Genomic DNA, 27,847 nt, shown 5'->3' with positions numbered 1-27,847 from the left:
GGCACATGAGCATCTACATGACGCACCTTTATAACCATATTTTTTGTTCGGGTAGCAATATCTTTCCATAGGTCAGCAGCCCAAATAGGCTTGCCCTTTCTTTGCCAGTTATTTTGCTCCCACTGCTGTAACCACCCCCATAAGGCATTTGCTACCATCCATGAGTCAGTGTAGAGATAGAGCATTGGCCACCTCTCCCGTTCAGCAACATCTAAGGCCAGTTGGACAGCCTTTACCTCTGCAAATTGGCTTGATTCTCCTTTCCCTTCAGTGGCCTCTGCAACTTGTCGTGTGGGGCTCCACACAGCAGATTTCCATCTGCGATGCTTTCCCACAATACGACACGATCCATCTGTGAATAGGGCATATTTCTTTTCATTCTCTGGTAGTTCATTGTATGGTGGGGCTTCTTTAGCACGTGATACTTCTTCTGCTGGTGGTGTTCCAAACTTTTTACCTTCAGGCCAGTCCATGATGACCTCTAGGATTCCTGGACGGCTGAGGTTCCCTATCCGTGCTCGTTGTGTAATCAGTGCAATCCACTTACTCCAAGTGGCATCAGTGGCATGATGGGTGGAAGGAACCTTTCCCTTGAACATCCAGTTCAACACTGGCAGTCGAGGTGCCAGAAGGAGCTGTGTTTCAGTACCGACTACTTCGGAAGCAGCCCGAACCCCCTCATATGCAGCTAAGATCTCCTTCTCAGTTGGAGTGTAGCCCTCCTCCGACCCCCTGTAGGCTCGACTCCAGAATCCCAAGGGTCGGCCTCGGGTCTCTCCTGATGCTCTTTGCCACAAACTCCAAGTGGGGCCTTTCTCTCCAGCAGCAGTGTAGAGGATGTTCTTCACATCCTGTTCTATCCGTACTGGCCCCAGGGCCACAGCACGGGCTATCTCCTGTTTAATCTGCTCAAAAGCCTGCTGCTGCTCAGGACCCCACACAAAATCATTCTTCTTCCGTGTCACCTGATAAAGTGGGCTTACAATGAGGCTGTAGTTTGGAACATGCATTCTCCAAAAACCCACTACGCCCAGAAACGATTGTGTCTCTTTCTTATTAGTGGGGGAAGACATGGCAGTGATTTTGTCAATCACATCTGTTGGGATGTGACGACGGCCATCTTGCCACTTTATGCCTAGGAACTGAATTTCCTGGGCAGGTCCTTTCACTTTGCTTCGCTTAATAGCAAAACCAGCACGGAGAAGGATCTGGATTATTTGCTCTCCTTTCTCAAAAACTTCCTTTGCTGTGTTGCCCCACACAATGATGTCATCAATGTACTGCAGGTGCTCAGGAGCACCTCCCTGTTCCAGTGCAGCTTGGATCAACCCATGGCAAATGGTCGGGCTGTGTTTCCACCCCTGGGGCAAACGGTTCCAGGTATACTGAATGCCCCTCCATGTGAAAGCAAACTGTGGCCTACATTCTTTGGCCAAAGGAATGGAGAAAAAGGCATTAGCAATGTCAATGGTGGCATACCACTTAGCTGCTTTTGACTCCAGTTCGTATTGGAGTTCTAACATATCTGGCACAGCAGCACTCCATGAGGGTGTGACTTCATTCAGGCCACGGTAGTCCACCGTCAGCCTCCATTCTCCACTGGCTTTACGCACTGGCCATATGGGGCTGTTAAAAGGCGAGTGAGTTTTGCTGATCACTCCCTGGTTCTCTAATTGATGAATTAACTTCTGAATGGGGAGCAAGGAATCCCTGTTGGTGCGGTACTGCCGTCTGTGCACCGTTTTTGTAGCTATCGGTACCTGTTGCTCTTCTACTCGTAGCAACCCCACAACAGACGGATCTTCTGATAGGCCAGGCAAAGCAGATAACTGCTTAGCACCTTCTGTGTCTACAGCAGCTATTCCAAAGGCCCATCGATACCCTTTGGGATCCTTAAAATATCCCCTTTTGAGGTAATCAATACCAAGTATACATGGAGCCCCTGGGCCAGTAACAATAGGGTGCTTTTGCCAGTCTTCACCAGTGAGGCTGATTTCGGCCTCCAACATAGTCAGTTCTTGGGAACCTCCTGTCACCCCATGAATATAAATTGATTTTGTCCCTTGGTGACTCGAGGGCATTAGAGTGCACTGTGCACCAGTATCAACTAGGGCCTTATATTTCTGTGGTTCTGATGTACCAGGCCATCTAATCCACACAGTCCAATAAACTCTATTATCCCTTTCCCCCCCCTGGCTGGGGGCAGGGCCCCTCTATTTGTTACCTCTGTTGTCTGCAGCAACTGGAGCAATTACCTTTCTGGAGAAGTTCACCTTGGTGGCTGATTTGTCTTGTAGCTCTTTTACCCGTGCTTGAAGTGCAGGAGTGGGTTGCTTATGCCACTTCTTCATATCTTCTCCATGGTCGCGTAGGTAATGCCACAAGACAAAACGTGACGTGGTCTTACTGTTGTCACTTGTTCGAGCAGGAGGACGTCTTCTTTTGATAGCTGAGATGTTGGATGACACCGGCTGGGAGGAAACCAAGTTGATCAGCCCCTCAAGTAGGCTGTTTTGGGAATTCTGTTCCTCATTAGATGTATCTGTGACCACCATGTATTCATCGGCATCAGGCACAATTGATAGTTTATCTATTATATCTTCTTGTTTGTTTTCCATTCTGTCCAGCTTTTCAGCTACTTTTTCAATGGCTGAAACACAAGCTCGTAGAGGGCTTAAATGTAACTCAAAGTCTTGAAGCTTATTAACCAATTCATTTATAAGGGGTCTTCTTTCCCCTCTGCCATACATAGCTGCCAATGTACTGGCGTACCTTTCTGGTGCAGTCTTCGTGAACGTACGCCACATATTTGGTGTACACCTGGCCCTCTCAGGATCATGCTCTTGATTTGGCTCATCAGGAATGAAATCAGGGCTATGTAGTGTTTCCACCACAGCACATTCTCTCAAATAACGGATGCCTTCCTCCATATCAGCCCATTTCTTCTTCTCGGGCATCAGATCGTCTTTGAAGGGGTAACTTTCTCTTACAGCTAACAGCATCCTCTTCCAGAGGGTGAAAGCCTGGTTCTGGCATGTACTAATACCTCTGTCAATGGCGGAGTCCCTAGCAATGCCACCCAATTGGCGAGCTTCTCTACTATCTAGCCACACACTGTTGGCCCCATTGTCCCAGCATCGAAGTAACCAAGTAGCAATAGGCTCATTTGGGTGGCGTGAGAAGTCTTTTCTCAGACTTCGAATTTCATTCATTTTCAGAGATCGATCCACAAAAGTAACAATATCTTGCTCACCTCTTGCTCTTCCAGGACTTCTTGCCCTTGTAGGTGTTGGTGACCGTGGTCTTACTGAGGGTCCCTCCCCTGGACTCAGAGGTGCTTCTCTTGGACCTCGGAGCCACTCCTCTGGACCTCTTTCCTCCTCTTTCTTCTCTTCTAACTGAGTCGAGATTCGCTTTGTTTTTCGTCCTCTTACAGGGGCAACTGACATCGATTGTGGTGCCTCTTGTGGTTGATCAAGTTGGTCGGTTCCAATGCTCTCATCCTCCAGTTCAGCTTGGAGCTTGTTTCGTTCGATTATGACAGTATCTAGCTCAGATTGGAGGGTGTGTTGTTGAGATTTAAGATTGTCGAGTTTGGACTGCAGGGAGTCTCTTTCAATTCGGAGGGCATCTCTCTCAGATCGGAGGTTTTTCCTCTGGAGCAGGAGACTCTCTCGCTCATTTTGAACTTTTTCCCTGAGGCTCTCCCTTTCAATTTCAGAAGCTCTTTCTCTCTCCAGCATAGTATTGAATAAGGCCCGATAAGCATTAGCCAGGCCCCAAATCATATGTGCCTCCTCAGAACTGCCCAAACCGCAACATTCCTGCCTTAAATAGCTGTTTAGAATCTCAGGGTCTTTCAGGTGTTCTGGAGTAAAGTTCCATGAGACTGAAGATTTCCATCTGTCTAAAGTCTTTCCCAGACCTCTCCACACTCCCTGCCACTCAGTATTCTCTGGTTTTGGGGAGGATATCCTCAAAATATAATAAATACTAATACTGAGCGAAATGATGAGCAATACATTCAGGGAGATTAGTAATGCGACTAGGTGTTCATTCAGAAACTGCATTACAGGCTGAAAGGTGAGACTGGAAACCTTAAAAAATCCCAGTCCTGTAAAATTGGCAGCTGTCTCCGGAATTGTAAGCCACATTGTACGAACGTGCCAGGTCCATATTTCCACCCATGTTTTCATTTGATTGTATATGCCGATTGCTCCATAGAGCAAGGTGGCAAGCTTAATTAATGCCCAGTATGTTTTGAGCATTAGGAAAGAAGAGGCAGCAGCGTGCAGCCCTTTAAAAGTAAGTTTCACTACAGAAAGCATTTTTTTTTTTTTTTACAGAGGCGAGATAGTAAAGCTCTGAGTTTACAAATATCCTACGATACTGGCAGTCCGCCTGGAGTTTTCAAGGTCACGTTTTTTAGAGAGTACCAGTGAAACAGATAAGCTTTACCAACGGAACTCTCCGAGAGCAGAGAGTCTAAACAGCTAGAAAGCAACTGCTGCCCGCATTCTCCACCAAAAATGTCAACGGTTTATGGGCTGGTCCGGCCCAGTTCCGTGACCAGCAGGGCGGAGGGATCTGCGGATCCGCGCCTCTGGAAAAGGGGAAGCAGGGGACCCCAAAATACTTGAAAAAAACAACAGCACTGATCTGAGGTGGAACAAATGATTTTACTAAATATAGTATTAGTAAACTACAAAGAGAGAGAGAGAGAGTCTGTTTGAATTGTATAGACCTCACCACAATCCTGGGGTGAGAAGTGCAGTCCAGTTGAGTGACTGAAGTACAGACGGCGAAGTGCAGATGGCGAAACGCAGGCGGCGAAGCGCAGGCGGCGAAGCGCAGATAGCGAAGCGCAGACAGCGAAGCGCAGACAGCGAAGCGCAGGCGAAGAAGAAGGCTCAGGTGACCTTGCATGGAGTTATATCCCCTTGCTGACCGCAAAGCCTCCTGGGGAAATGTAGTTCTTCTCCGACGGACGAACATTCGGCAGATATCAAACCCCACCCCCAGTGCATTACATGATGTTATGGTGTGGAATACTGATGACCAAAAATCATAAAACCATGACAAATGGTGTAAATCAAAGTAGAATCCATTTCAAGCAGGTGTTTTCTAGGCTCCTGACAAAGAATTGCACGTTCTTTTTTGAACTTAGAATTGACTCTATCAAGAGGAACAACTTGTGTAGCTAACCTGAAGATGTGATAGTTTTAAGGCAGAGTGTTCCTTGTTTTATGTAGCAGAATGGTGGCACAAACTATAAACAAGGGGTCACAAACAACATTTGAAGTGCAGAAGACAAGTTGGTCTGAGTATCATCAATCGTCAGGCTGTGCTGAACTAAAAGGCCGTTTGATTTTGATGGTTGCTTCTTAGGAAGAAGGTGGGTCAGGTTTCAGCCTGCTTCTGCTTCCCATGTGTCCAGACAAGAGTAGCAGCACTGCAGTATTTCAGGCTTGAATTAGAGTGGGCAGGTCAAGAGTTGAAGTGTCTCTTCCCTTTCAGATAGCTTGCATTGCTTCCAGTCACTTTATACCTGTTCTTCTGTTTCACTGCAGTGTATTGTATGCCTTTATTCTTATTTCAGTACTTTTTCAGATGTCTAAAAATAGCTGTAGGACTTCTTTCTGTTTGCACTGTGTTCAAGGCTTTGTTGTGAATGTTACCTCAGCCTTGTATTAGAGCGTAGTGCCATGTGATATGAGGAAAATAGATCCCTGTGATTCCATTAATGTGTTAATTCACATAAATACTATCAACTAACTTGTAAGTTTGCCCTCTTTGCTTCTCCTTCAATGTTTAACATTGATTGATGTTCTGTCACTTTCAGTGGCACATAAATTTTCACAATTGATGAATCACACTGGCAGTTTTTAAAGTGATGTTTTGATACAATAATAAATCATACCCATATGTTTTACGTTTACTGTCTTAGCTAAGTAGGGATTCTACATGGTAGGAAGTTATCCATTAGATTCGCATGCATAAAATTCAGTGTGCTCCCTCCAGATTTAACACACTTAATGCAGCTCTCATCATCCCTCAAACTCTGGTCAGGAGAAAAAACGAAGAGTAGAAGACAGTGCTTTTGCATAAATATAGCTCCTTTAGTACTTCATAGGTTTCCAGACTCCTCCATCCTGCTGCTGGGGTGTTGGGCTAGCGTGCTGCTCCTGCACGGCTTGGGCTCTCAATTCTTCCTGCAGCCTCTATTGGTCAAGGCAGCTGGGCTTCACTCCTCAATTTTGAAAGGGAGTATCAGCAGCTGGGTGGGAGTCTTTGGTTGACACACATTTTGCATCATCTCTCTCATTTCCTGAGATAGAGGGGAGAGGGAAGAGAAAGCAGAGAGGAGTGAACAGATGATGAGAAACAAGAGGAGCAGCTATACTCAGGTTCCTTGTATCATCCTGTTTCCTTCTTTCTCACCTTGTAAAGTTGGTCTTGGCTTTCTTGTGTTCTCTCCCGCTTAGAAATCTCTCTCTTCCTGCTAAGCACTTTGCTAATCAAATGCAGTGTTGTATTTCAGTGGATAGAGAAGCAGTACTTTTTTCTTGTTCTGTGTAATTGTAATATGTGAAATAGTTGTTTCATATTAAGTTCTTTTCTCAGGGTCCAGAAAGTCAGTATTACATGTTTAAGTCTTCACTTAAGCGTTTTAGCATAGCACATTCTAGTCAAGCTTAGGTGGGCATCTTAAAAAAGTGGGTTATGCTTCTGGGATGGACAGTACCTCTGCATTGTGAGTGGGTGGTGTGGGTACTTGGCCAAGGCCAGCTTCTTAACATAATCTAGTCTCACTTTCTGAAAGTGAAATGGGAATAATTTACTTCTGTAGAAAAGAATTTGAAGGAAAGTAAGTGTGCTTTAGAGTTTCAAATACATTCGTGTATCCATTTTGCATATATAGAACTGTAATGTAAACCTTTAGTTTTATGTTCATTTGCTGTAAATGTTCTCCCCAGCCTCTTTTATTTCTAAATAATTTGTTTTTCTCTTTCCTTTTCTTGCCTCTTTGTAAAGGAGTCAATCACTGTCAGCATAAAGTAAAGAAAGCTAGACGCTTTCTCCCTTTCGTCTTCTGTTCCCATGAGCCGCCACCTAAGGGTACTGCACTGCTCTTTGTATAGGCTGCCTTGTTAACACAAAAGCTGAAATACTAACTCAGTTACTGGTTGGTTGTTTTTCTTTTAATACTTCAGGCTCAGGTAAACAGAGTTCCAAGAATAATCTCATTAAATTTCTGCTACCCCTTCACTCTATCGAATTGGATATTCGTGCAGTGTCATAAACTTGCTGGTCCATGTTTTAATGAGAGGCTTTGTTTTAAGCATTATATGCTGCAATTAATTACAAGCATTAATATTTTCATTTGTATATCTATTCTGGCTATATTCTTGGGGTTTTTTTTTGTTAACAGATTTTGACTTCATTCTTGGACCCCTGATACAGCATGCTCATGAATGAAGAATAGCAACAATAAGCATCAGCTGGGATCACTTTTAATTACGTATTGAATACAGTGATGCTTGTGGCTTATACTGGTTCAGCACTTGGTCTGGACCGGTTTGGCTTTGTTAGGTGTAAGAAGAATTGAAGGAACAGGGCATTACTTTTACAATATTAATGTGCATTTTTAAAATCAGTAATATCTAAAATGCATCAGCTTGTGCTGTAGTTATTGGCGTGGAATGGGGCCGTTACAGTAATGCAGGCTGTGGTGCTCATTGAACAGCTTTCCTGTAGAGTTGCTCAGTATAACTAGTATGCTGTGTATGATTATTGCTTAGATTGTTCCATTTCTTACTCTTGCTTTTGTGATAGCACAGGAGTGTGTTTCCTTCCAAAATAGTCAACCCCAACTCTAGTTATCAAAAATCACATTTGTACGTGCAAAGCCAAATTGGAACGACCCATGGCTGTAGGAGCAAAATTCAGTAGCAAAAGATTAAAGAACAACAGGATTTCATATTTCCTTATGCATTAAAAGAACTAGTTCCACTTCCAAATTTAATTTTCTTGTAATGCTGTGTTTAAAAGTCATTAACTCTGTTTCATCACGCAAGCTTCTCAGAACATATCTTTGTCCCTTGGGTTTTAGGTGAGAAGTCTTAAATTCCACTACTTTTCTGGTTTCTCTTGAGTCAGGTATATAAGATAACTGCAATCTGAATACTTTTGGATTACTCATGAATTTAATAGTATATTTTCCCCTCCCTTTCTCTGTCCCTTCTCTCTCCCCCTGTTTTTCTCTCTCCTTGCATGCCACCTGGATCTGCAGATGAAATTAGTGGGGACGGTAATATGTTTTCTAGTCTGTGTGTTACTAACGTGCAATATGCAATTCTTACATCCATGTAGCAGTTAACGCATATTTCAGCAATCAATTTTATACACATTTTAGTTCAAAAAGCAGTCTGTCTTGGGCATTAGCCATTAAATATTGTACTTAACAGGCTGTGCAACCAGTGCTTTCTGCTAAACTGTAATTGAAAAAGGGAAATCTGTTTCAAACTTGCAGGGATGTGGTATTGCATGTGTTTGCAATGGGAGTTCTGGCATGATGCAGAGAAAGTTCATAGGTTTTTCAAGAGTGTCCATTCAGTATGATTTAAGTGATTGTTACATGCTTGGTTTGGCCGGTGAGTGTGTTCAGTGGCTGCTATACAGCATGGGAAATGAGTCTGCTGAGGAGATGCTTTGAAGTCATCAGTAGTCCACTACTGCTACTGCTGCTTACAGAATTCCGTCTGATATTGGGAAAAAAAGCCAATCTGATGCTGCTGGTTGTGTGTCTGTGTCTTGATTCTTACAAGTAGGAGGTATCGCTTTTTACGTTCTTTAATTTGTAAAGGAAAACGATAACAAGGAATAATATTTTGTGGCCTTCCTCTGAATAAATTGGGAGGTGGATATAAATTCACACCTCCTTTCTCTCAGATAAAAATGAAGATAATACTATCTCTATTTCCTTCAATTTCTTAACAGCTTGAAGGGCATTTTTGCAATCATAAATTCAGAAATTGATTTTCAGATACCTACAGACAGGTTTCGATTGATGTTTATCTTCTAAAAATTTGGGCTCTGGTAAATGGAAAAAAAGTCATGAGGAAGGACATTTCAAAGAGCATTTTAAAATAAGGGATGAGCTATTATGGAGGTAATGCACTGAAATTTCATAAACATGTTCAGATTTAGTGAAGTTCAAATTGCCTTACTCATCTAGACATACCAGGGGCCTTGAAAACAGAGTAACTCCTGGAATCCCTGCTTTACTGAGTGTTTTGCTCTGGGGAGTGCTACAGCACATCCTTCTCCATAAAGAAGCCTGCAGACCTTGCCCAAGTGGGCCTTGCTTCAGGCTCTGCATGGATTCTGGAATATCTCTGAGCAGACGTAGTCTCAGTCTTAGCTGACTTGAGTATAGTCTCTTAAAATGTGGCTCTGATCATGGGTTATAGAGGTTGGTTGTCTCTTGTAGAGAGCACTCTGAGTCACTGTTAATGCCTTGATTGATTTTTTTTTCCTCTTAATTCCTGGAAATGATGTATAGGAATTACTTTCTGAATTCTCTTTATATGTTCCTCTCCAGAGTGTTAAAAGTGTAACAGGAAATATTTGTGTAGTTCACTGCAAACATTTTATTCATTTAGATTGGCTATGAGGACCCTTTTAGTTTCAGGGTAGGTTTGAGCAATGTCTTAAAACCATGCAGTGCTCTACAGCGTTATGAGTGAACTTCAGTAAATTAAAGTAGGGAGGTGTACAAGCCAAGACATTTGTCACATTCGTAAGCACAGTTCCACAAACTAGTGTGACAAATGATTTAGTTGTTTAAAGAATAGCGTGACACCACTTTTCTATCTGGACTCCTTAAATTCTTCTTGTAGTTGTTCATAATATCTTTCATTCAGTCCATTTTTTAACCAGATGGGAAGAGCTCTTCGGTATCATCCTCAAATAACAACTTGTAACACTGGCTGTTGTATATTTCACCTAACAAAAGTTTAAAAATATCTTTAGAAATATTATAAAGAAGCAGAGCGATTACCCTGATAACAGTCATGTAACACTGATGTTTTCTTTGAGATGTTTGCTTACTTTTCAGGTGAACCTAGAGCTTACCTTTCTGTTAAAATTTCAGTTTGTATAACTAGGAGAAAAAACATGCCAAGAGATTAGAGATGTAGAGGGTGGTGATGCACTGGAACAGGTTGCCCAAGGAGGTTGTGGATGCCCCATCTCTGGAGGCATTCAGGGCCAGGCTGGATGTGGCTCTGGGCAGCCTGGTCTGGTGGTTGGTGACCCTGCACATAGCAGGGGGTTGAAACCAGATGATCATTGTGGTCCTTTTCAACCCAGGCCATTCTGTGATTCTATGATTAGTGCCCCTGAGTGTGCTAGCTGTTCACTCTTGTGCACTGTCTTCATAATTCATTGGGTTTTGGTTTGGCGATTCTGTTTTGCTGTATCCTAAGCAGAAATTGCCTAACACAAATTTAAATAGTGTAGAATTTGCTGTTTTTATGAGACAGGAAATTCCTATAGGGGTTTGGAAGAAAGAAAATTTCAATTTTGTGTTAGTACTATGAAGTTAGGATCATAAATCTATATTTGATTGCTAAAGTGTGTTGAACTTCAAACACACTTCGTTCAAACTGTACAAACACAGTGTTCAAACTGTAAGTAACCACAAGTTTTCTAGTTGCTGAGTATTAAGTTTGTTTGAAAATCTGTTCTTGTTTATTCACCTGTATAATATTTAGGAGCCTTGCTCTGCTGTCAGAGTTGGCTTTTTTTGGACTGAGGGCTGCCACCAGAAGGGATCATCCCAACCTTTGCTTTGTCCCATTCACCATTCAGAAACCACGGCTGTTAGAAATGATGCAGAAGAGCTGTAGGATTGTACGTATGCTCCAGGGCAGAAGAAGTAAATTGTGCCTTTCAGAGGCAGCCCAATATGTAATCACCTGAAAACAGCTGCTAAAACCTCATACTGGACTTGAAATTACTCAATTTTGAGAACCTCTGTGCAATTAAAGTTGGTGAATAGAATTTAACAGCCTGGCAGTGACTGATTATCGCACTGCTGTGGATGGGTTTGTAAACCCTGGGAGAATTTCTGACCATTAGGAAATGACTTATGTGACCAGGAAGCTCTTCAGAGGAACAGAAGGAGCCACTGGTAGGACAGGACGTGCCACCAGTTACACTGTCATGAGAACTGATGATGCAAAATAAGTTTTAAACAGAGGAAGAAATACACTGTTGTTTTTCTGATAACTTTGAGAGCTGGATGTTTTCTAAAGGTGCTGATTTGAGACAGCAGGTCTGGTTGCAAATTTCTACTAAACAAAATTGAGAGTAGTACAGGAAAAAAAGACCTGTTTTCTTTAGGAAATAGTACAGAAAATTGCTCACCTTGCTGCACTGACAGTAAGTAGATGCTGCCCTGGAACATCTTTACCATCTGTTTTGCTTGTTTGACATAAATATTACCAAACTATTGTTCACACTTTATTGTAGATAAAGCGATTTAATCCATTAATAACGTGTTCTTTTTTGTTGTTGTTTTTTTGTTGTTTGTTTTTTTTCCTGTGGTCGAATTTGCTCTTAAAAGGATTTTCTTCTGAAGTCAACAGTTTAGATTGGATTCAGTTAGAGAACTTACGCTTTTCTGAATACCAATGAAACTTTCTTTTATTCCTTGTTGAATGCATCTATGTGACGTAGCATAATTGGCACTTGAGGTCATTATCATGCCATAAATTATGCATGAGCAAGTTTTATTCACGCTATTGTAAATGTGTCCCAGCACTGTTGAAGTGGGGAATTGTGACTTATCAGCTTTGATACATTGGAGATACTGTTTTGGAGAAGTGTTTTCATCTGCTTTTCCCGAAACTCTTTAATTCCTCCCTTTACAGAAACAGATGACTATGCAGAGATTATAGATGAAGAAGATACTTATACAATGCCATCAAGTAAGTATGTTAATTGGAACTTTTCTTCCCAGCAGCTTCTTTGGGACTGAATCTCACATTTCAGCCTTAGGAATATTTTCTTTGCACACGTATTGCTCGATGATGTTTGCAAGCTTCCTAGCTTCAGTGTCCTTTTAAATTCAGGTTATGAAACGAAGTAAGGTTCTGTCATAGCTTTTGACGTTATCAGTGACTTCACTGTGAGCTCCCTTTTATGACACAAAATGTCATAAAATGGAGGTTTATTTTGTACTGCTATGCTGAACACAATGCCTAAAGAATGAGTAAGATTTCTGTCAGAAAGGCAAGGGATTTGGAATGCTTTTGGATACTGCTCTATAGCTGTATCCCATCCTTGGTCCTTGCTCTGTGTCACGCATGCTGTTCTCTAGAGAAAGTCATCTGTACTACATGCAGTATTTTTCAAGATAAAAGACTTCAGGAGTCTTCATCTTTGAAATAGAAAAAAGGTGATGCATTGACCACCGCCAGGATTTGCTCATGGAGTATTTGAATTAGAATATCATCTTGAACTGTCAGAGTCAGCTAATTTCACATAGAAGTCCATGTGCTGATTTTAAGTTACATCTGCAACCTACAGAAATATTTTGGCAGCCTGGGATTTCTGTAGCATTAAACAGTTGGTTCTGTCTGCTTCTGAAGAACGCCTACAGAAATGCCAGGTTGGTTTGGTGTGTCAGGGGAGGATGGTGCTGAGCTGATAGCGTGTTCTGCTGGAAAATAATAACTGTGTGTAGGGATTTCTTCAGGCTTTCATGAGACAGAAATGTTTCATAATCACTTCAGTGTTTATTGTATAATATGCTACTGTGGAAAATATTTGGAAAGCAAGAATATATGTTTTCTAGAAATAAACAATGTGCTTTGAATGTCTTGCAGTAAGTTATTACGTAATTCCATCAAAATAACTGCAGGGTCAAAAAATAACCTAAGTCCTTATTTATTTATTTATTTTTAGACATATTAACCCTATGATTTTTTCATTATTATTTTGTAACCTTTTCTTTTAAATTTCCATTGAACAAATTACTTGTGGTCCAGCGCTGGGTGACTCCTGAACACTTCAGTTTACGCCTTCAGTTCCAAGCCTGTAGGATGGGCTGTTGACACAAGCATTAAGTGCTGTGCCGCACTGAAGTGGGTTCGAGTGTTCAGCTGTCCCAGGGCACGGGCAGTTCAGATCACAAGAACAGACCTGTGACTTCTGCCAATGTAAAGTTAAAATTGCATCTGTAACAGCTCTTCGTTTTTTTTAATGTTAAAAAAATGTTTGTCCTTGACTTGATTTTAAGAAGCTCTAAGTAAGCATTTGATCTTTCTCTTAATTGCACTGCAGAAAGCTATGGAATAGATGAAGGTAACAGGAGATCCTTTACCCATCCTTGTATGCTTGCAGTTTGGAATGATGTGGAATTTTTCTTATTCACTTTCATTTAATAAACATTATTTATCTATAGTTAAACCAGCTAGCATTGGGATTTTAAAGAGGAAAATGCAGTACTTAACGCACGAAATGAAAAGGGCATTTATCACAGTGTTATCTATCTCTAGACAATGTTATTTCTATAGTGTTAATGAAGTGCAAAAAATCAGTCCTTAAGTCCTAAGCTAGTAGCTTATTTTTTTGCTCTGAATAATAGTAGAGGTGAAAACATATACTGTACATGTTTTTCTGCTGTTCCAGAAATATTTTTCCATGTCTGCTAGAAATTAAATTGCAAATGAAGTAATTCACTTGCAATTGCTTAATTTTTTTTTGCCAAAGCACTGAGGCATTTTCATCAGAAAACCTCTCAGTCTTAGCAGTGAAGTTATTAAAGTTGCGTAAGTTGCAATGCATTCTATCAATTTTACTTCAGTTACAGACTGATGGAGGTGTATTGCACTCAAAATTTTGCTCTTTCATTCTATCTTTATTTGCCATGCTCTTCGTTTCTGTATTTTTTTTCTTGCAGTTACCTCTTTAAAAATTCTCCTGGCTGATTTGATGGTTCCAAGATCTAAAATACCACATAGTGGACTTCTCTTAAACTCATAAAAGCATGTGGGCAAGGGCTGTATTTATAATCATCTCTATTGTCCTAGGTTATTTATGTTTTGTCTTTTACTAGCAATAACCGTTTAATTATCTCTATTGCATTGAAATAAATAATGCATAATAGTTAATTTAAGAAATTATAGTTCACATTTTCTTTTTCATTGCTTTGATTCAAACTTTTGTTTAAGAGGTTTCCACTGTGTATACAGCATTTGTATAGGTCGGTGTGCAGCGTATGTGAATCTTAGTTGTTCATTTGTGAGACACTGGAGTGACTGAGTTTGGTATCTTGTGGATTGTTCCTCTGCCTTTCCTCAGAGATCTGATATTTTAAGTGCATTATATTCTTATAGCCAGAGATTATGAAATTCAAAGGGAGAGAATTGAACTGGGGCGCTGCATTGGTGAAGGACAATTTGGAGATGTGCACCAAGGAATTTACATGAGTCCGGTAAGCTTCACTTCTGAAACAAAAGAATAAGCCAAAAACCAAAAGCTTTCGAGTTAAAATAAAGAAATGTGTGCCTCATATGCCTTCCAGAACAAGCAAACGTTGATTCTGTGATTTATTTATTGGAATAATCCCCACGTACAGCATATCTTTCATTTTTCAGACATCTAAAATAATAGCTCTAGAGTGATCCCTCTTTTTTACAGATAAGAAAGTGAATCAGAAATGCCAGGTAAACTGTTCAGACCCCTACCAAAACCACTGGCAGCACTAGCATTAGAACTCACTGCTTTTAAACCTAGCTGCACACATTCTTCTTAATTTTGAGTTTGTCCAAGCATGATATGCACATATAGCTCTGACCATAGTCCACTAGTGAGTATTTGGTGCTGTAGAACCTTCTCTGAAGTTTGAAATAGCATCTGGAGATGTTAAACCTGGGTTGGATTTCAATTCAGCATTCAGTGCAGAAGCCGCCAGTTGGGTCAGGATCAAGTGATCTAACTTCTCTGCTGAAATATAGGGGAGAAGTTTTAGTCTTTTATGCTGGAAAGGCAGTAGCTACAACAGAGAGCAATAGTATTTAAAAACATCTGCTTCTGCAGTAAGCATCTTTCTCTCTTGCTCTATGACTTAGAGCATTTAGAGCATTAGTTAGTATAAGTCATTACTATTTCTTCCGAGAAAAGATACAAAATAGATGCAGATCCAGCCAGACCTTGATGTTCAGTAGTCACCTCATTGAAACCAGTGAAGGCAATGGCACTCAGGAATTAAACTGGGGACTGAAGGGGTGGGGAGAATAGAGACAAAGCTGTAAAATTATTTAACTTTAGCCAGCTATAATGAGGAACTAAGTCTGCAACTGTCAGATGAAAATTTATTTCTCAACTCCAGAAATTTGGTGTCTGGAATTTCTGTAAGTGAAGTTATAATTCATACGTACAACAGCTGAGTTCTGGCTTCAGAAGCATTGTGTCCCAGAACCAACTGATCAGTATCCCAAGCATGTGTGGGATTAAATAAACACATATTTAATGCAATACTTTAAAATAGGAATAAGTGTTCAAATATATCATACAGATGTTAGATATTTCATTATACCTCTGTTCAGAAAAACACTTCTGCTATACCTCGTGTTAGAATCAGTCTTTTTTTTTATTTAACCCTGGGCAACTTAACAGGAGTGCTCGAGGAAGAATGTTGCAGTGAACTTGGAGCAAAGTGGATAAATGTAGTGCTCTGTAGAACCAATGGTAGACCTCTTTTCTTGGAGCTGTTCTGTAAATACTGTCCATCTCTATTTTTCTTGAATAGCAAATTAGATTCTGTTAAGTCATCATGTACCTTGTCAGCTTTCTATAAATGTTAACCTACTAATTACTTTTATTAATGAAATGGTTGCCACATCTAAGACACTCAAATATGCAAAGTGAAAGTAGTAAGGTATCATTAAATTTTGATGCAGTAATCATAGACTGTAGCTTAAATGTCTGGAAGAAATGATAGAACAGGTAAAAAAATTAAGTTACAATAACATGACTGCTTTTCCATCTTTGTGTGTATTCAGCTCACATGTGAAAACATGGAGGAGATGCATGGTATCTTCTTCTGCTAGATCAAATTCCAGTTTGAAAATCTCATTTATCCCTGTTTGTTGTACTTGCGAGATTCTTACTCAATTGGTCGAATAGCAACCACATCTTCTACAAGGCTACTTGCTACTAAATATTTCTGAAATACCACAAACCAGCATGTATATAGAATACTGTATGAAAAGTTAGGCATGCATATAGGATCTTAATATTTACGTGCAAGCAATTCTAATTCTTTGAAGCCTTATTTACTATGGAATTAAGCTAAAAGAGTCATTTAAAATAGTGTTTACTGTTTGCTATACAAGTGTTACCAGTCTGTTTTTGGATCCTCATTGTTCTGTCTTCTTAGGCAAAAAAAAAAAAAAAAAAGTTTCAACCAGTTCCAACATCTCTGCCATGGGCAGAGTTACCAGCCAGCAGATCTCTGTGCCCAGGGCCCATGGAATCACAGAAAGGCCAGGGCTGGAAGAGACCTCAAGGATCATGAAGCTCCAACCCCCTGCCTCATGCAGGGCCACCAACCTCCCCATTTAATACCAGACCAGGCTGCCCAGGGCCCCATCCAACCTGGCCTTGAACACCTCCAAGGACGGGGCATCCACAACCTCTCTGGGCAGCCTGTTCCAGCACCTCACCACTCTCAATCTGTAAAGAACTTCCCCCTGACATCCTACCTAAATCTCCCCTTCCTCAACTTAAAACCATTTCCCCTTGTCCTGTTGTTATCTACCCTTTCAAAGAGTTGGCTCCCCTCCTGTTTGTAGGCTCCCTTTAGGTACTGAAAGGCTGCAATGAGGTCAACCCTGCAGCCTTCTTTTCTCCATGCTGAACAAGCCCAGCTCCCTCAGCCTGTCTTCATAGGGGAGGTGCTCCAGTGCCCTGATCATCCTGGTGGCTCTCCTCTGGACCCTCTCCAACAGCTCACTGTTGTTTTTGTACTGGGGGCTCCACACCTGGACACTGTACTCCAGATGGGGCCTCTCAGGAACAGAGTAGGGGGGGCCAATCACCTCCCTGTCCCTGCTGGCCACCCCTCTTCTGATGGAGCCCAGGACACCATTTGCCTTCTGAGCTGCAGGAGCACACTGCTGGCTCATATTAAGTTTTTCATCTATCAAGACCCCCAGGTCCTTCTCCACAGGGCTGCTCTTTAGGACCCCTCCTTCCACTCTGTATGGATGCCTGGGATTCCTCCAGCCCTAGTGCAAAACTCTGCACTTTGCTGTGTTGAACCCCATCAGGTTCACCTGCGCCCACCTTTCCAGCCTCTCGAGGTCAATCCCCGCCCAACCTGTCCTTGAACACCTCCAGGGATGGTGCAATCACAGCCTGTTCCAACACCTCACCATCCTCTGAGTAAAGAATTTCTTTCTGATATCTAGTTTAAGTCTTCCCTCTTTTTAGTTTGAAGCTATTCCCTCTTGTCCCGTTACTGTCTGCCCAGTAGGTCCCCCTTTTGCTTATAAAGCTCCTTTTAGGAACTTGAATGCCTCAGTTTGGTCTCCCGGGAGCCTTCTTTTCTCCATGCTAAATAAGTCCAACTCCTCCAACCTTTCTTCATACTGAGAAGCACCCCAGCCCCTCTGATCACGTTCATGCTCCTTCTCTTTACCCACTCTCAACAGCTCCATGTCTTGGAGACTCCAGACCTGGACGCAGTACTCCAGATGTGGCCTCACAAAGGCAAAGCAAAGGGGGACAACCTCCTCCTTATCCATGCTGCCGCCTCTCTTTTGGTACAGCTCAGGATACTGTTGACCTTCCAGGCTGGTTTATGTCCGGCTTTTCATCCACCAGAGAGCACCAAGTACTTCTCCTCAGAGCTGCAATTTTTGGGAACTCATTAATCCTTTGTCAGGTCTCGATCAGAATTAATTTTAAAACACTTCACCTGCTTTTCCAGTTCATTAACAATCGTCGAAGTGACCCTTGAGCCTGGGATGCAGCAGTGGGGATGTGCTGTGCTGGAGCAGATGGAGCTCCTTGTGGATGGAGCAGCTTCTGTTGCAACTTGATGCAGTTGTTCTTGTGAGAGCCAGCAGTACGTGAGCTTTCCAGCTCATTATGCAGGTTCTGCACTTGCCAAATAGAGATTTAAACTTTAAAAAAAAAAAAAAAAAATCATTTTCCAAGTAAATTGTGGTGTTTTGAATCCTTGTGAAGACAGAATGCCTAGAGCTCTTCTAGTCTGTGACTTAGAAAGGAGTGTTTGTAAGACGCACCAAAGGAAGATAAGATGAAAGCCTTCTCCTGAGCCAGGAGGCCTCCTTTGGGCTGTCTGAGAGCTTCTCATTTTTCTGTATTTGGAGGATAAGCAATCAGATGCTCAAATCTGTTTCTGCTTTGGAATACATGTGTTCTGTTAAACTCAGTTTTAAGTCTTGGTGTAACTGGCTGTGAAGCTAATGTATAAAATCTTCTCTTTGTAGTTTGAATTCAGTTGCAAAGCTGACTTAGTCTGTATCCTGTTAGCAGTCTGCTTTGTATAAAGGATTTGAGTCAGTCAAAAATTATAGCTGGTCTTTGCACTGCAAAAAGCCACAAAAAGCCCTTTATTTGGCTTTCCAAGTTGCTTGCAGAAGCCAAGTGTGTTTTTCAGGCATGTATCTACTTGTTCCCTTTGCTTTTGCTAACTGTGCTTCCTTTCTAATCTTCTGTAGTGCTGGAACATTTACAGTACTGCACACTTAATCATCTTCTGTCAGAATTTCTGTATGAATTAACGTAATTTAAAACAGATAAAATTTTAATTAGATGTAAATGCACACTAAATGTCTCGGTTATAATAACATTTTTAACATTGATACTTTCAAATTTAATTTCTTAACTAAAGGTATTCTAGTTAATATTCACTTTCTCTAAATCAGTTTTGTTAGAGGTTTAGACCTAATTTTATGTGGTCTGTGTTTTAGTTATTTCTAAATCTCTTTCAGGAAAATCCAGCTATGGCTGTAGCAATCAAAACATGCAAAAACTGCACCTCAGACAGCGTTAGAGAAAAGTTCCTACAAGAAGCCTGTGAGTATTACATTATTAGCTTCTGTAAATGGTCCTTGGACTTTGCAGCCATCTGTGCCAGAGATTTCTGATAAGAATTTGTTTTATTAATGTATAGTATGGGCTTTGTTCTCTCCTGCAATATATGTATGTATATATGTATATATAAAGCAGGAAAACTGCTTTATATCTTGGCATTGCCCTTGTATATGATTATATGTGGTTTATTTGGCTTTCCAAATTTCAACAGGTGATATCTGACTCCTCAAAGGCTTCAGAACTGGTTTTGAAGTGTCAAAAATCTGATATCCTATTTCCTTCTTAATGATTTTTTTTAATGTAGTGGCATTTGTGTCCATGTACTGCACTACCTTTTAGGTCAGGTTGTTGTCCTCGTGAAGTTGCTAAGATGTTACATCAAATGTATATCTGTTTTGAAATGTCAGATCTTAATGAAATAAACCAGTTTTTTAAACATTTGCCTGTAAATAATGCAACCTCAAACAGTATCTGTGATATGTGAGGAAAACTTTTTTTAAGGAAAATACTAGCAGAAAACTTCCGTAGAAGTGTAATTGTTGAGTTCTGTAACGTTTGGCTCTATAAGAAAATGCTGCCTGTTACCCTCCACAGTTGTGTCTCTGTGTCTTGTGAAGTGTCCTATGGTATATCATTATGGTATATCATTAAAGTAATTAGTTATAGCCAGTTGTTATAATGTGCTTTCCACTTAATGTTCGTTTTGTTCATTTTTTTTCCAAATTGTGTAGAAAATGTGTTCATAGGTTATGCCTTATTAGTTTGGAATGTCATATTTTCCTTAAATTGCTGTAATTCTTTCAATTACTTGTCTAGCTTTGGAGAAGTAAGTACATGGAGGAATTAAGTTATTTTAGGAATAACTTAAAAGTCAAAGTTAGACAGCTGTCTGTTAATGTAGAGTGTAATTATAATGTAGAAAGTAATTTAATGCCACTTTATTAGACTCTTGTGCTCGACAGATCAGAAAACACCAGTCTTGTAGGCAGATAAATAACGCTTTACAAGTTTGATTTAATCATTTTTCTGTTTTTCTTCTTTTTTAAAAGTAATTCCAATCCATTACGTTTCTCCCTTGCAAACTCTGAGATGTTGCCTTGTTTCTAAGGGCATTTTCTGAAGGGCCCATATCCAGCATCCTGCCAGAGCTGGCCATTTTGCTAAAAAGCTTCACATATTTTTTTTCCTTAGTACTGCATACATAAACAAAAGCTTTGCAAATTCAGGACATGGAAGTATGATGGAAAGATCATACTTTTTAGTAGTATAAATCATACTCATGTAGTAGTTTGGGCATTTGAGTTTTTGTGGTGAATTTTCCAGTGCGAAAAGACTTAGGATTGATTCTTGCAAGGAGGAACACCTGCACAAGGAGAAGCTCAGGTTGGATATTAGGAAAAATTTCTTCTGAGGAAGAGAACAGACTGCCCAGAGGAGTGGTGGAGTCAGTGTCTGTGCTAGGGGTGGCTCTTGGGGACATGGTTTGGTAGGCATGATGGCAATGGGTTGACAGCTGGACTAGGTAAGATCATCTTTTCCAACGTTAGTGATGCTGTAATTCCATGTGGAAAAAGACATTTCCGTGAGTAACGTTTGTTTCTTCAGTCCTGTCTGCTCTTGCATAGTAGCGTGTTACCATTGAGGCATTTGTATATGCTACTGTACAAACTGCATGGGATTTGTAGATTTTTATTCATCTTCCACTTTTTTTTTGTAAATTACTCCTTTTCACAAGTTATTCATTCCTTTTGGAAACTGGATCTTCCTCATACCTTTTGAAGCTGGATGGCAAAATGAATTTTTGAGTTTCTCAGGTAACACTGATAAAATTAGTCTCTGGAGGATACTTTCCAGCAATGAAATATGTTTAAAACTGGTAAGGCTATATGAAGTATCAAAACACTTGTGCTAATTCCTTCTCCATTGATTTAGTAGTCATAACTGTATTCCTGCTTCATTTTACATCAGTGAGGAAATGTATATTTCATTGAGTTAGATCAGTATAAGAGAACTCTAAAGATAAGTAATGGGTGTTTTGTTTTTAATATACACTTTATTTACCGGTATTTTAGAAGTGCAATCATAGAATCATTAGTGTTGGACGAGACCTCTAAGGTCATCTAGTCCTGCTGTCAACCCACCCCACCACAGCACTGAGCCATGGCCCTCAGTGCCACATCTGCCTGTTTCTTGAACACCTCCAGTGACGACGGCTCCACCACTTTCCTGAGTAGGCTGTGCCAATATGTTACCACTGTTTCTGAGAAGAAATTTTAATAATCTGCCATTACTTCTCATCCAGGTTCAGGAAAACTGATTTAGCAGTGTGTACTTTTTCATAATGTATGCACTCTGAAATGCCCTTTACTTTCAAAGGGATGAGGGGAAGTCACAGACAGAATCACAGAATGGCCAGGGTTGGAAGGGACCGCAAGGATCATGAAGCTCCAACCCCCTGCCTCATGCAGGGCCACCAACCTCCCCATTTAATACCAGACCAGGCTGCCCAGGGCCCCATCCAAGCTGGCCTTGAACACCTCCAGGGATGGGGCATCCATGACCTCTCTGGGCAGCCTGTTCCAGCACCTCACCACTCTCTGGGTAAATAATTTCCCCCTGATGTCTGACCTAAATCTCCCCTCCCTCAACTTAAAACCATTTCCCCTTGTCCTGTTGTTATCTACCCTTTCAAAGAGTTGGCTCCCCTCCTGTTTGTAGGCTCCCTTTAGGTACTGAAAGGCTGCAATGAGGTCACCCTGCAGCCTTCTTTTCTCCATGCTGAACAAGCCCAGCTCCCTCAGCCTGTCTTTGTAGGGGAGGTGCTCCAGTCCCCTGAACATCTTTGTGGCTCTCCTCTGGACCCTCACCAACAGCTGTCTTTCTTGTACTGGGGGCTCCATACTTGGACACAGTACTCCAGATGGGACCTCACAAGAGCAGAGTAGGGGGGGCCAATCACCTCCCTGTCCCTGCTGGCCACCCCTCTTCTGATGGAGCCCAGGACACCATTTGCCCTCCAAGCCACAAGGGCACACTGCTGGCTCATATTAAGTTTTTCATCTATCAAGACCCTCAGGTTCTTCTCCACAGGGCTGCTTTCATGGACTGCTCCTTCCAGTCAGTACTGCTGTCTGGGAAGTGAAGTGAAGTCAGTGATTTAGGAATCGAGTTCCATTCTATGTAGTGTTTTACCAGTTTTTCTTGTCCAGTTCACAAGTCACCATTCATTCTTCATTCCTTTTCATTAATGTTTTAAGTTACATATTGATAGGGTTGTTTGTTTTATTGATTTCCTGTAGTTTTCATAACACATGAATATTTTAAAGAGTATGTTGTTAAGTTGGCCCATATAAGTTTCTGTGCAGTAAAATATGCTAGTGAACTATTACAAGATTAAGTCATATAAGTAGCATTATCCAAGAATTTCTCTTGGGATGCTTAGTGTTGCAGGGTGTATTGGTTATACAACTGCTGTGAACTACAGTGCAGAAGTAGAATTCAGAGCTCTTTAGAATAGAAGAGGTGCCTACTGTTCTAGTTTACAATTTATAAAAAGCCACGTTATGGAGGGAAGGGGATTATTCTTCTAAAGTCATATGTGAACTAAAGCAGACTTGCCAGTTCAGTAATTGTTGTGTATTTCTGTTGACACTACATTGTAAATACAAAAGAGAGAGTACTGTAAAATTAAATTAATAATGCTCATCATATGCATGTTGGGAGATAAAAACACAATCAGAGGACTGATATTTCTTTTAACCTAACAAACATACCTTCCCGGAACGTTAATAAGCATTTCTATGTCTTAGTGCATGAAATCTACTGACTGCATTGCTGAGACTGGAAAGTTAATTAAGCCCATAGAAAATAAGGTCAGACGTGAGCATAGTCGTTACGTGAGGTTGTGTGTCTGTGATTTTTTCAGCCATTGAATTATTCAGTTTTATCCTTCCTCCTCTTCTTCTGGTAGAAAGGCACAGGTTAAGAGGTCGTGCACTGAATTGATAGGTCAACATGCTCATGTTATGCTCAGTCAGGGTAGAACTTTTTTACTGCTTACAAACCCCAAATTTTCTGTAGTATACAGTCTTGTTTTTTCTCCTTTTAGTAACAATGCGCCAGTTTGATCATCCTCACATTGTGAAGCTCATTGGAGTTATTACAGAAAACCCAGTGTGGATAATCATGGAGCTCTGTACGCTTGGAGAGGTACAAAAAATTCTCATGTGTCTTTGGACTCTCATCTGGCTTTGCAAAACACTGAAAAAATCACTTATCTGCACTCAGGCAAAGGCAGACTCGACAGACATGATATCATACTTGTCTTAGAATTATGGACTCAGGCACAGGAATGGCAAAATTTGACCTAACTCCTCCACTAAGGGATCTGCATCAGCTCATACCAAAGTGGTTTAGTCATAGTTTTCAGAGGAACTTTGGTTGTTTTTGCAGGGTGAGAGCATGACCTGTGTCAAGTCAGATGATGATAGTGAGATACCATTTAAACAGCATTTGCAAACATGTGTTCTGGAAGGGAAATTATTAGGTGATGCCTCCTTCGTTCCTTTAAGGTGGCAAAAGAGGCTTGTGTTGTGAAGGCAGCAATTGAAGGAGACAGTACAGAAAGAGTCTGTGGGAAAGGTAGAAGTGGGGGCATAAAGCCATCCAAATTACTTGCCCAGTTACTCCTGGAAGACTGAACTTGGCACATGAAAATGGGTGGGTTTGCTGTTCATAGACTAACGTGGCTCATGACATCTTACTGACAGTAGTTACAAACTATTATTTTTTACTTTTTGGAAGCTTCCTGAGTAAAAAAACTGTTCTTTGTCCTTTAGAACAGTGAATTTATGATGTTTCTTCTCCTGTACAGAGACCCTCATTAAGGTGGCTTTCCTCATCCTCATGTCATTTGGGTGAATGGTTTATACCAAACTAGATCTCAGATTTTAAAATTGATTTATTTCCTTTGTACATATCTGAAAATGTGAACTGAAGTAATATTTCATATATTTCATGCTGTAAGACTGTTATTTTGATTGCCATCCTGCAATTCATTGTTAAAAAACAAAACAAACAAAAAACCAACCAAACAAAAAAAACAAACAGGCAAAACAAGAGAGACAGGAAAAACCCATAGAGGAGTCATTTTCTATCACGAGATCATAAATTTATTTTCTGTTGTCCAAATTACTTTTCAAATCTTTGTTTTAATTTATACACAGCATTTAGTGCCACTTTCTATTAGATCCTAACTGCATTTAACTGGATTTATAAAATTTCTACATTGATAGCAGGTGCTCTGAGGGAAGTGCATATATGTTAGCAAATTTAAAGGTAGAAAATGCATTCTTCTCAAACAATACAGCTGTTATCTGTATTCTGATTTGCTGTGCACTGCTTTCCTCTGAAGTCACTTAAGAAAAAAACAAGCACACTTAGTGGGTGAGCTCATAGGACCAGGTGTCTCTAGAACAGCAGTAGCACATGCACTCAGCGTCCAGAAGGAGCCTGAATGCAATGGAAAAAAGCTTACTTGGTTTAGGTAACATTTTTCGTGCAGAAAAAGTTGCTTGGTTTTTGTGCAGAGTTCTGGTTTTTCATGGCCAATGGTTTTCTGTTCTCATGCAGTCTGAAACATAGGCAGACCTGTTGACACTTCTGTAAAGTCGGCAGTTTGAGATGCAGCCTGTTTGAATCTGTTATCTTTCATCCTGACCACTTCCATTTTTTTCTTCTTTATGCAAAAAGTTGAGATCGTTTTTGCAAGTAAGAAAATTCAGCTTGGACCTGGCCTCCCTGATCCTCTACGCTTACCAGCTTAGCACAGCACTTGCTTACTTAGAGAGCAAAAGATTTGTACATAGGTAAGACTTTACGTATATATGTATGTGGCTGGTTGAAACATCAGGGAATGAATGTGCAAGATCACCAAACTGCTGGTTGGGAGTATTCTGGGTGCTGGATGTGTTTGCTTGAGTGAAGATGCATGCTTAAGGTACGTATAGTTTTATATTTTAAGCTTAAGTTTCCTGTTTATTTTTGTTGGCTTATGATGAATAGCAGCAATGCGTTCATGTTTTGTGTCCGTCTTCACGTTAGTACAGCTTTTTTGAGACCGATAGCAAAATAACCCCCTTTTCAAGAGTGACACCTGCTGGCTCACTCCTAGATTGACTTGGAGATAGTGCCTCGTTTTACTCAGAGGAATAAATTCCATCTGAGTTGCTGCATTGTGGTTACAACATTTTTTCAAACTGCTTGTCAGCTGTCATCTTCCAAACACTGAGAAGTAAAACAAAGGGCAGCTGGCTTCCTAAACAAAGAACAGGGAGAATAAAATGTTTATAACATAAAATTGCTTGCTTAGCTAAAAAGTGAACCTATATTTCTATGTTCGTGTGTTTCAAATCTTTATTACCTTTGAATTCCTCCTTAGGGAGAAAAGATGAATTTATCCCTGTATTGTATGCAATTAACACCTGACAAAATTAAGATTATCATGAAGCGTTTGGAACTTGAACATTTTGCCTGTGTTTAAATATTTAAGTGCAAACGATATGTAGCATACATTGGACATGTATATGTGTGTATGCATATTGGATATTTGTGTATGCTTACATGAATGTAGCAGCAGCACTGTAAATAACAGACCCTTACAGTTGTCACAGATATTTGAATTTTGGCCAAGTCGCTGCTCATTTTAACTCTAGCAGTAAAATTCTGAAAGACAGCTTAATTGCATTGTACTGAAATGGGAAGAAGTAGATCACTTCAGGTTGCTGCTCAAATTTAAGTCTGTCAGCCTGCCAGAATCAACTAATAAATAAGGCTGCTTCTCTCACCTAGGATGCTGCAGGAAAAGAATATGCATGTCTTATTGGAAGCACTGTAGTACCACTAAAACTGGGCTCCTCGAGAAGCTTCTTACAGGACAGAGATGTTAAAGCATTTCCACACCTTTCCAGTGGCAGAGAGCAGATTTTCTTCTTTCCATTAATTTGAACTGCCAAAACTTTTTTGCCTTTAAATCTTTAAACAGGTGAAAAACTAAAACTTTTTCCTCTGACACTGACAGTTACACCACTGACAGTTACACCTTAGAATGACAGTTTTTGCTTGAAAGGATTAAATATACCAGAGTATTTCTGCAAGCTTTTCAGAATCAGTAGGCAAACACGTGATAGTCCTCTTTTTATTCTGTGTATGAGCACCCAAACTGTGACTGGAAGAGTGATTTGGTCCTTTCAAAGGAGATTGATATTTCTGGGCTTTAATAATAATTTTCAAATGGTATTTTATCAGCATGAGTTTCTAAACAACTATAAATAGTATCTCCTCTATTTGGCAGAGATATTGCTGCTAGAAACGTGCTGGTATCTGCCACTGACTGTGTGAAATTGGGTGACTTTGGCTTATCCCGATACATGGAAGACAGTACTTACTATAAAGGTAAGTTGGCACTCTGGGTTCATCTTACAAGGCACTGCTTTTCACTGTGCTGAGTTAATTGTCGGAAGGAATTGACCAGGTTTTCTTGGTCTAGCAGTTGTTTGGGTTTTTTTTTCTGGTAAAATGATAAAGTGTTCAAGAATTGAAAAGATGGCAGTAAATTCCTACACCTGTGCATCAAAAAAAAAAAAAAAAGGAATCACAGAGTCTAATTTAAATTGCAAAATTAGAAATGTATTTCTGGGTAAAATTTTGTTATTTCATATTTTTTTTCATGGTTTTTAGAACGTTATCCACATTTGAGGCCTGTCTGAGGTAATAGTAATGTATTAACCTAAGTATGCTGCAGTGATTTCAACACTGCCAACAGGTGTTGGAATTTGCATTGTCGTTTTATGCTGCATACACCCAAATGCCACTCAACTGGCAAAATTCAGTACAAAAGAATGCACGTAACTACATTTTTTCCCATTTTGCATGGAAGATTGAGCTTAAGCAGCTCCAGCAGCTGTGAGATGTACATCAGTGCCTGATAGATGGAGGTACAGAACAGAGATGGCGTGTATGGTGGCAAGCAGTCATGTTTTACATCTGCTTCATAATATGTAACTCTTTACAAGTTGAATCTTTAATAAATGTGTAAATAACAGTCATGTATTTTAAAACATCCTTTATCTGTCCCCGTGTGCTTCAGCGTGTTTCTGCATTTTGTTTGTCTTATATCACTGTGAGCTACTTAGAGTTTTCAATGCTGAGAGAAGATGAAGAACATTTTTGTCATGATATTTTTGAAAGGCTTTGGCGACTGTTTTATTTTGTTCTGTTCTTGGGAGGTTTTTTTGTTTTTGTTTTGTAAGGCCAAACAAGCTACCCAAGTTAACCATTTAAAAATACCTGCTGTGTAACTGAGATTTTCATGTCAGTTTCAAATTGAGTAGTGGTACATTCTGAACTGCAGTAGTTACACAGAATCATAGAACCATTAAGTTTGGAAAAGACCACTAAGATCACCAGCCATCAACCCTTCACCACCATGGCCATTGTAGCGTGTCCCTCAGTGCCGTGTACCTTCTTCTTGAACACCTCTAGGAATGGTGTCCTCCAACACCTCCCTGGGCAGCCTGTTGCAATGCCTCACCACTTGTTGAGATGAAATTTGTCCAAATATCTGACCTGAACCTCCCCTTCTGCAATTTAAGTCTATTAGGTCTCGTTCTATCACTGTTACCCAGGAGAAGAGGCCAACCCCCACCCC

General features: G+C 40.5%; 1 protein-coding gene across 10 annotated transcripts in view; it reads left to right on the top strand.

Moving 5' to 3' along the window:
* PTK2 (protein tyrosine kinase 2) overlaps positions 1 to 27,847 on the top strand; it is a 201,937-nt gene that overhangs the window by 140,222 nt on the left and 33,868 nt on the right. For 5 of the 10 annotated variants that reach the window (XM_052703579.1, XM_052703581.1, XM_052703578.1 and 2 more), the window contains 9 exons: positions 7,036 to 7,119; positions 8,294 to 8,311; positions 11,940 to 11,996; positions 13,354 to 13,374; positions 14,409 to 14,506; positions 19,038 to 19,122; positions 23,249 to 23,349; positions 24,892 to 25,007; positions 26,492 to 26,592. In XM_052703579.1, coding sequence (XP_052559539.1) covers positions 7,036 to 7,119; positions 8,294 to 8,311; positions 11,940 to 11,996; positions 13,354 to 13,374; positions 14,409 to 14,506; positions 19,038 to 19,122; positions 23,249 to 23,349; positions 24,892 to 25,007; positions 26,492 to 26,592 — 681 coding nt within the window. The remainder of the gene's footprint in view (positions 1 to 7,035; positions 7,120 to 8,293; positions 8,312 to 11,939; positions 11,997 to 13,353; positions 13,375 to 14,408; positions 14,507 to 19,037; positions 19,123 to 23,248; positions 23,350 to 24,891; positions 25,008 to 26,491; positions 26,593 to 27,847) is intronic. The other 5 variants (XM_052703576.1, XM_052703572.1, XM_052703573.1 and 2 more) reach the window with 5 other exon arrangements.

This window comes from Tympanuchus pallidicinctus, unplaced genomic scaffold (assembly GCF_026119805.1).
Source record: "Tympanuchus pallidicinctus isolate F22 unplaced genomic scaffold, pur_lepc_1.0 scaffold5, whole genome shotgun sequence".
Taxonomy (NCBI): domain Eukaryota; kingdom Metazoa; phylum Chordata; class Aves; order Galliformes; family Phasianidae; genus Tympanuchus; species Tympanuchus pallidicinctus.
This window is presented reverse-complemented; position numbering and strand designations above follow the sequence as displayed.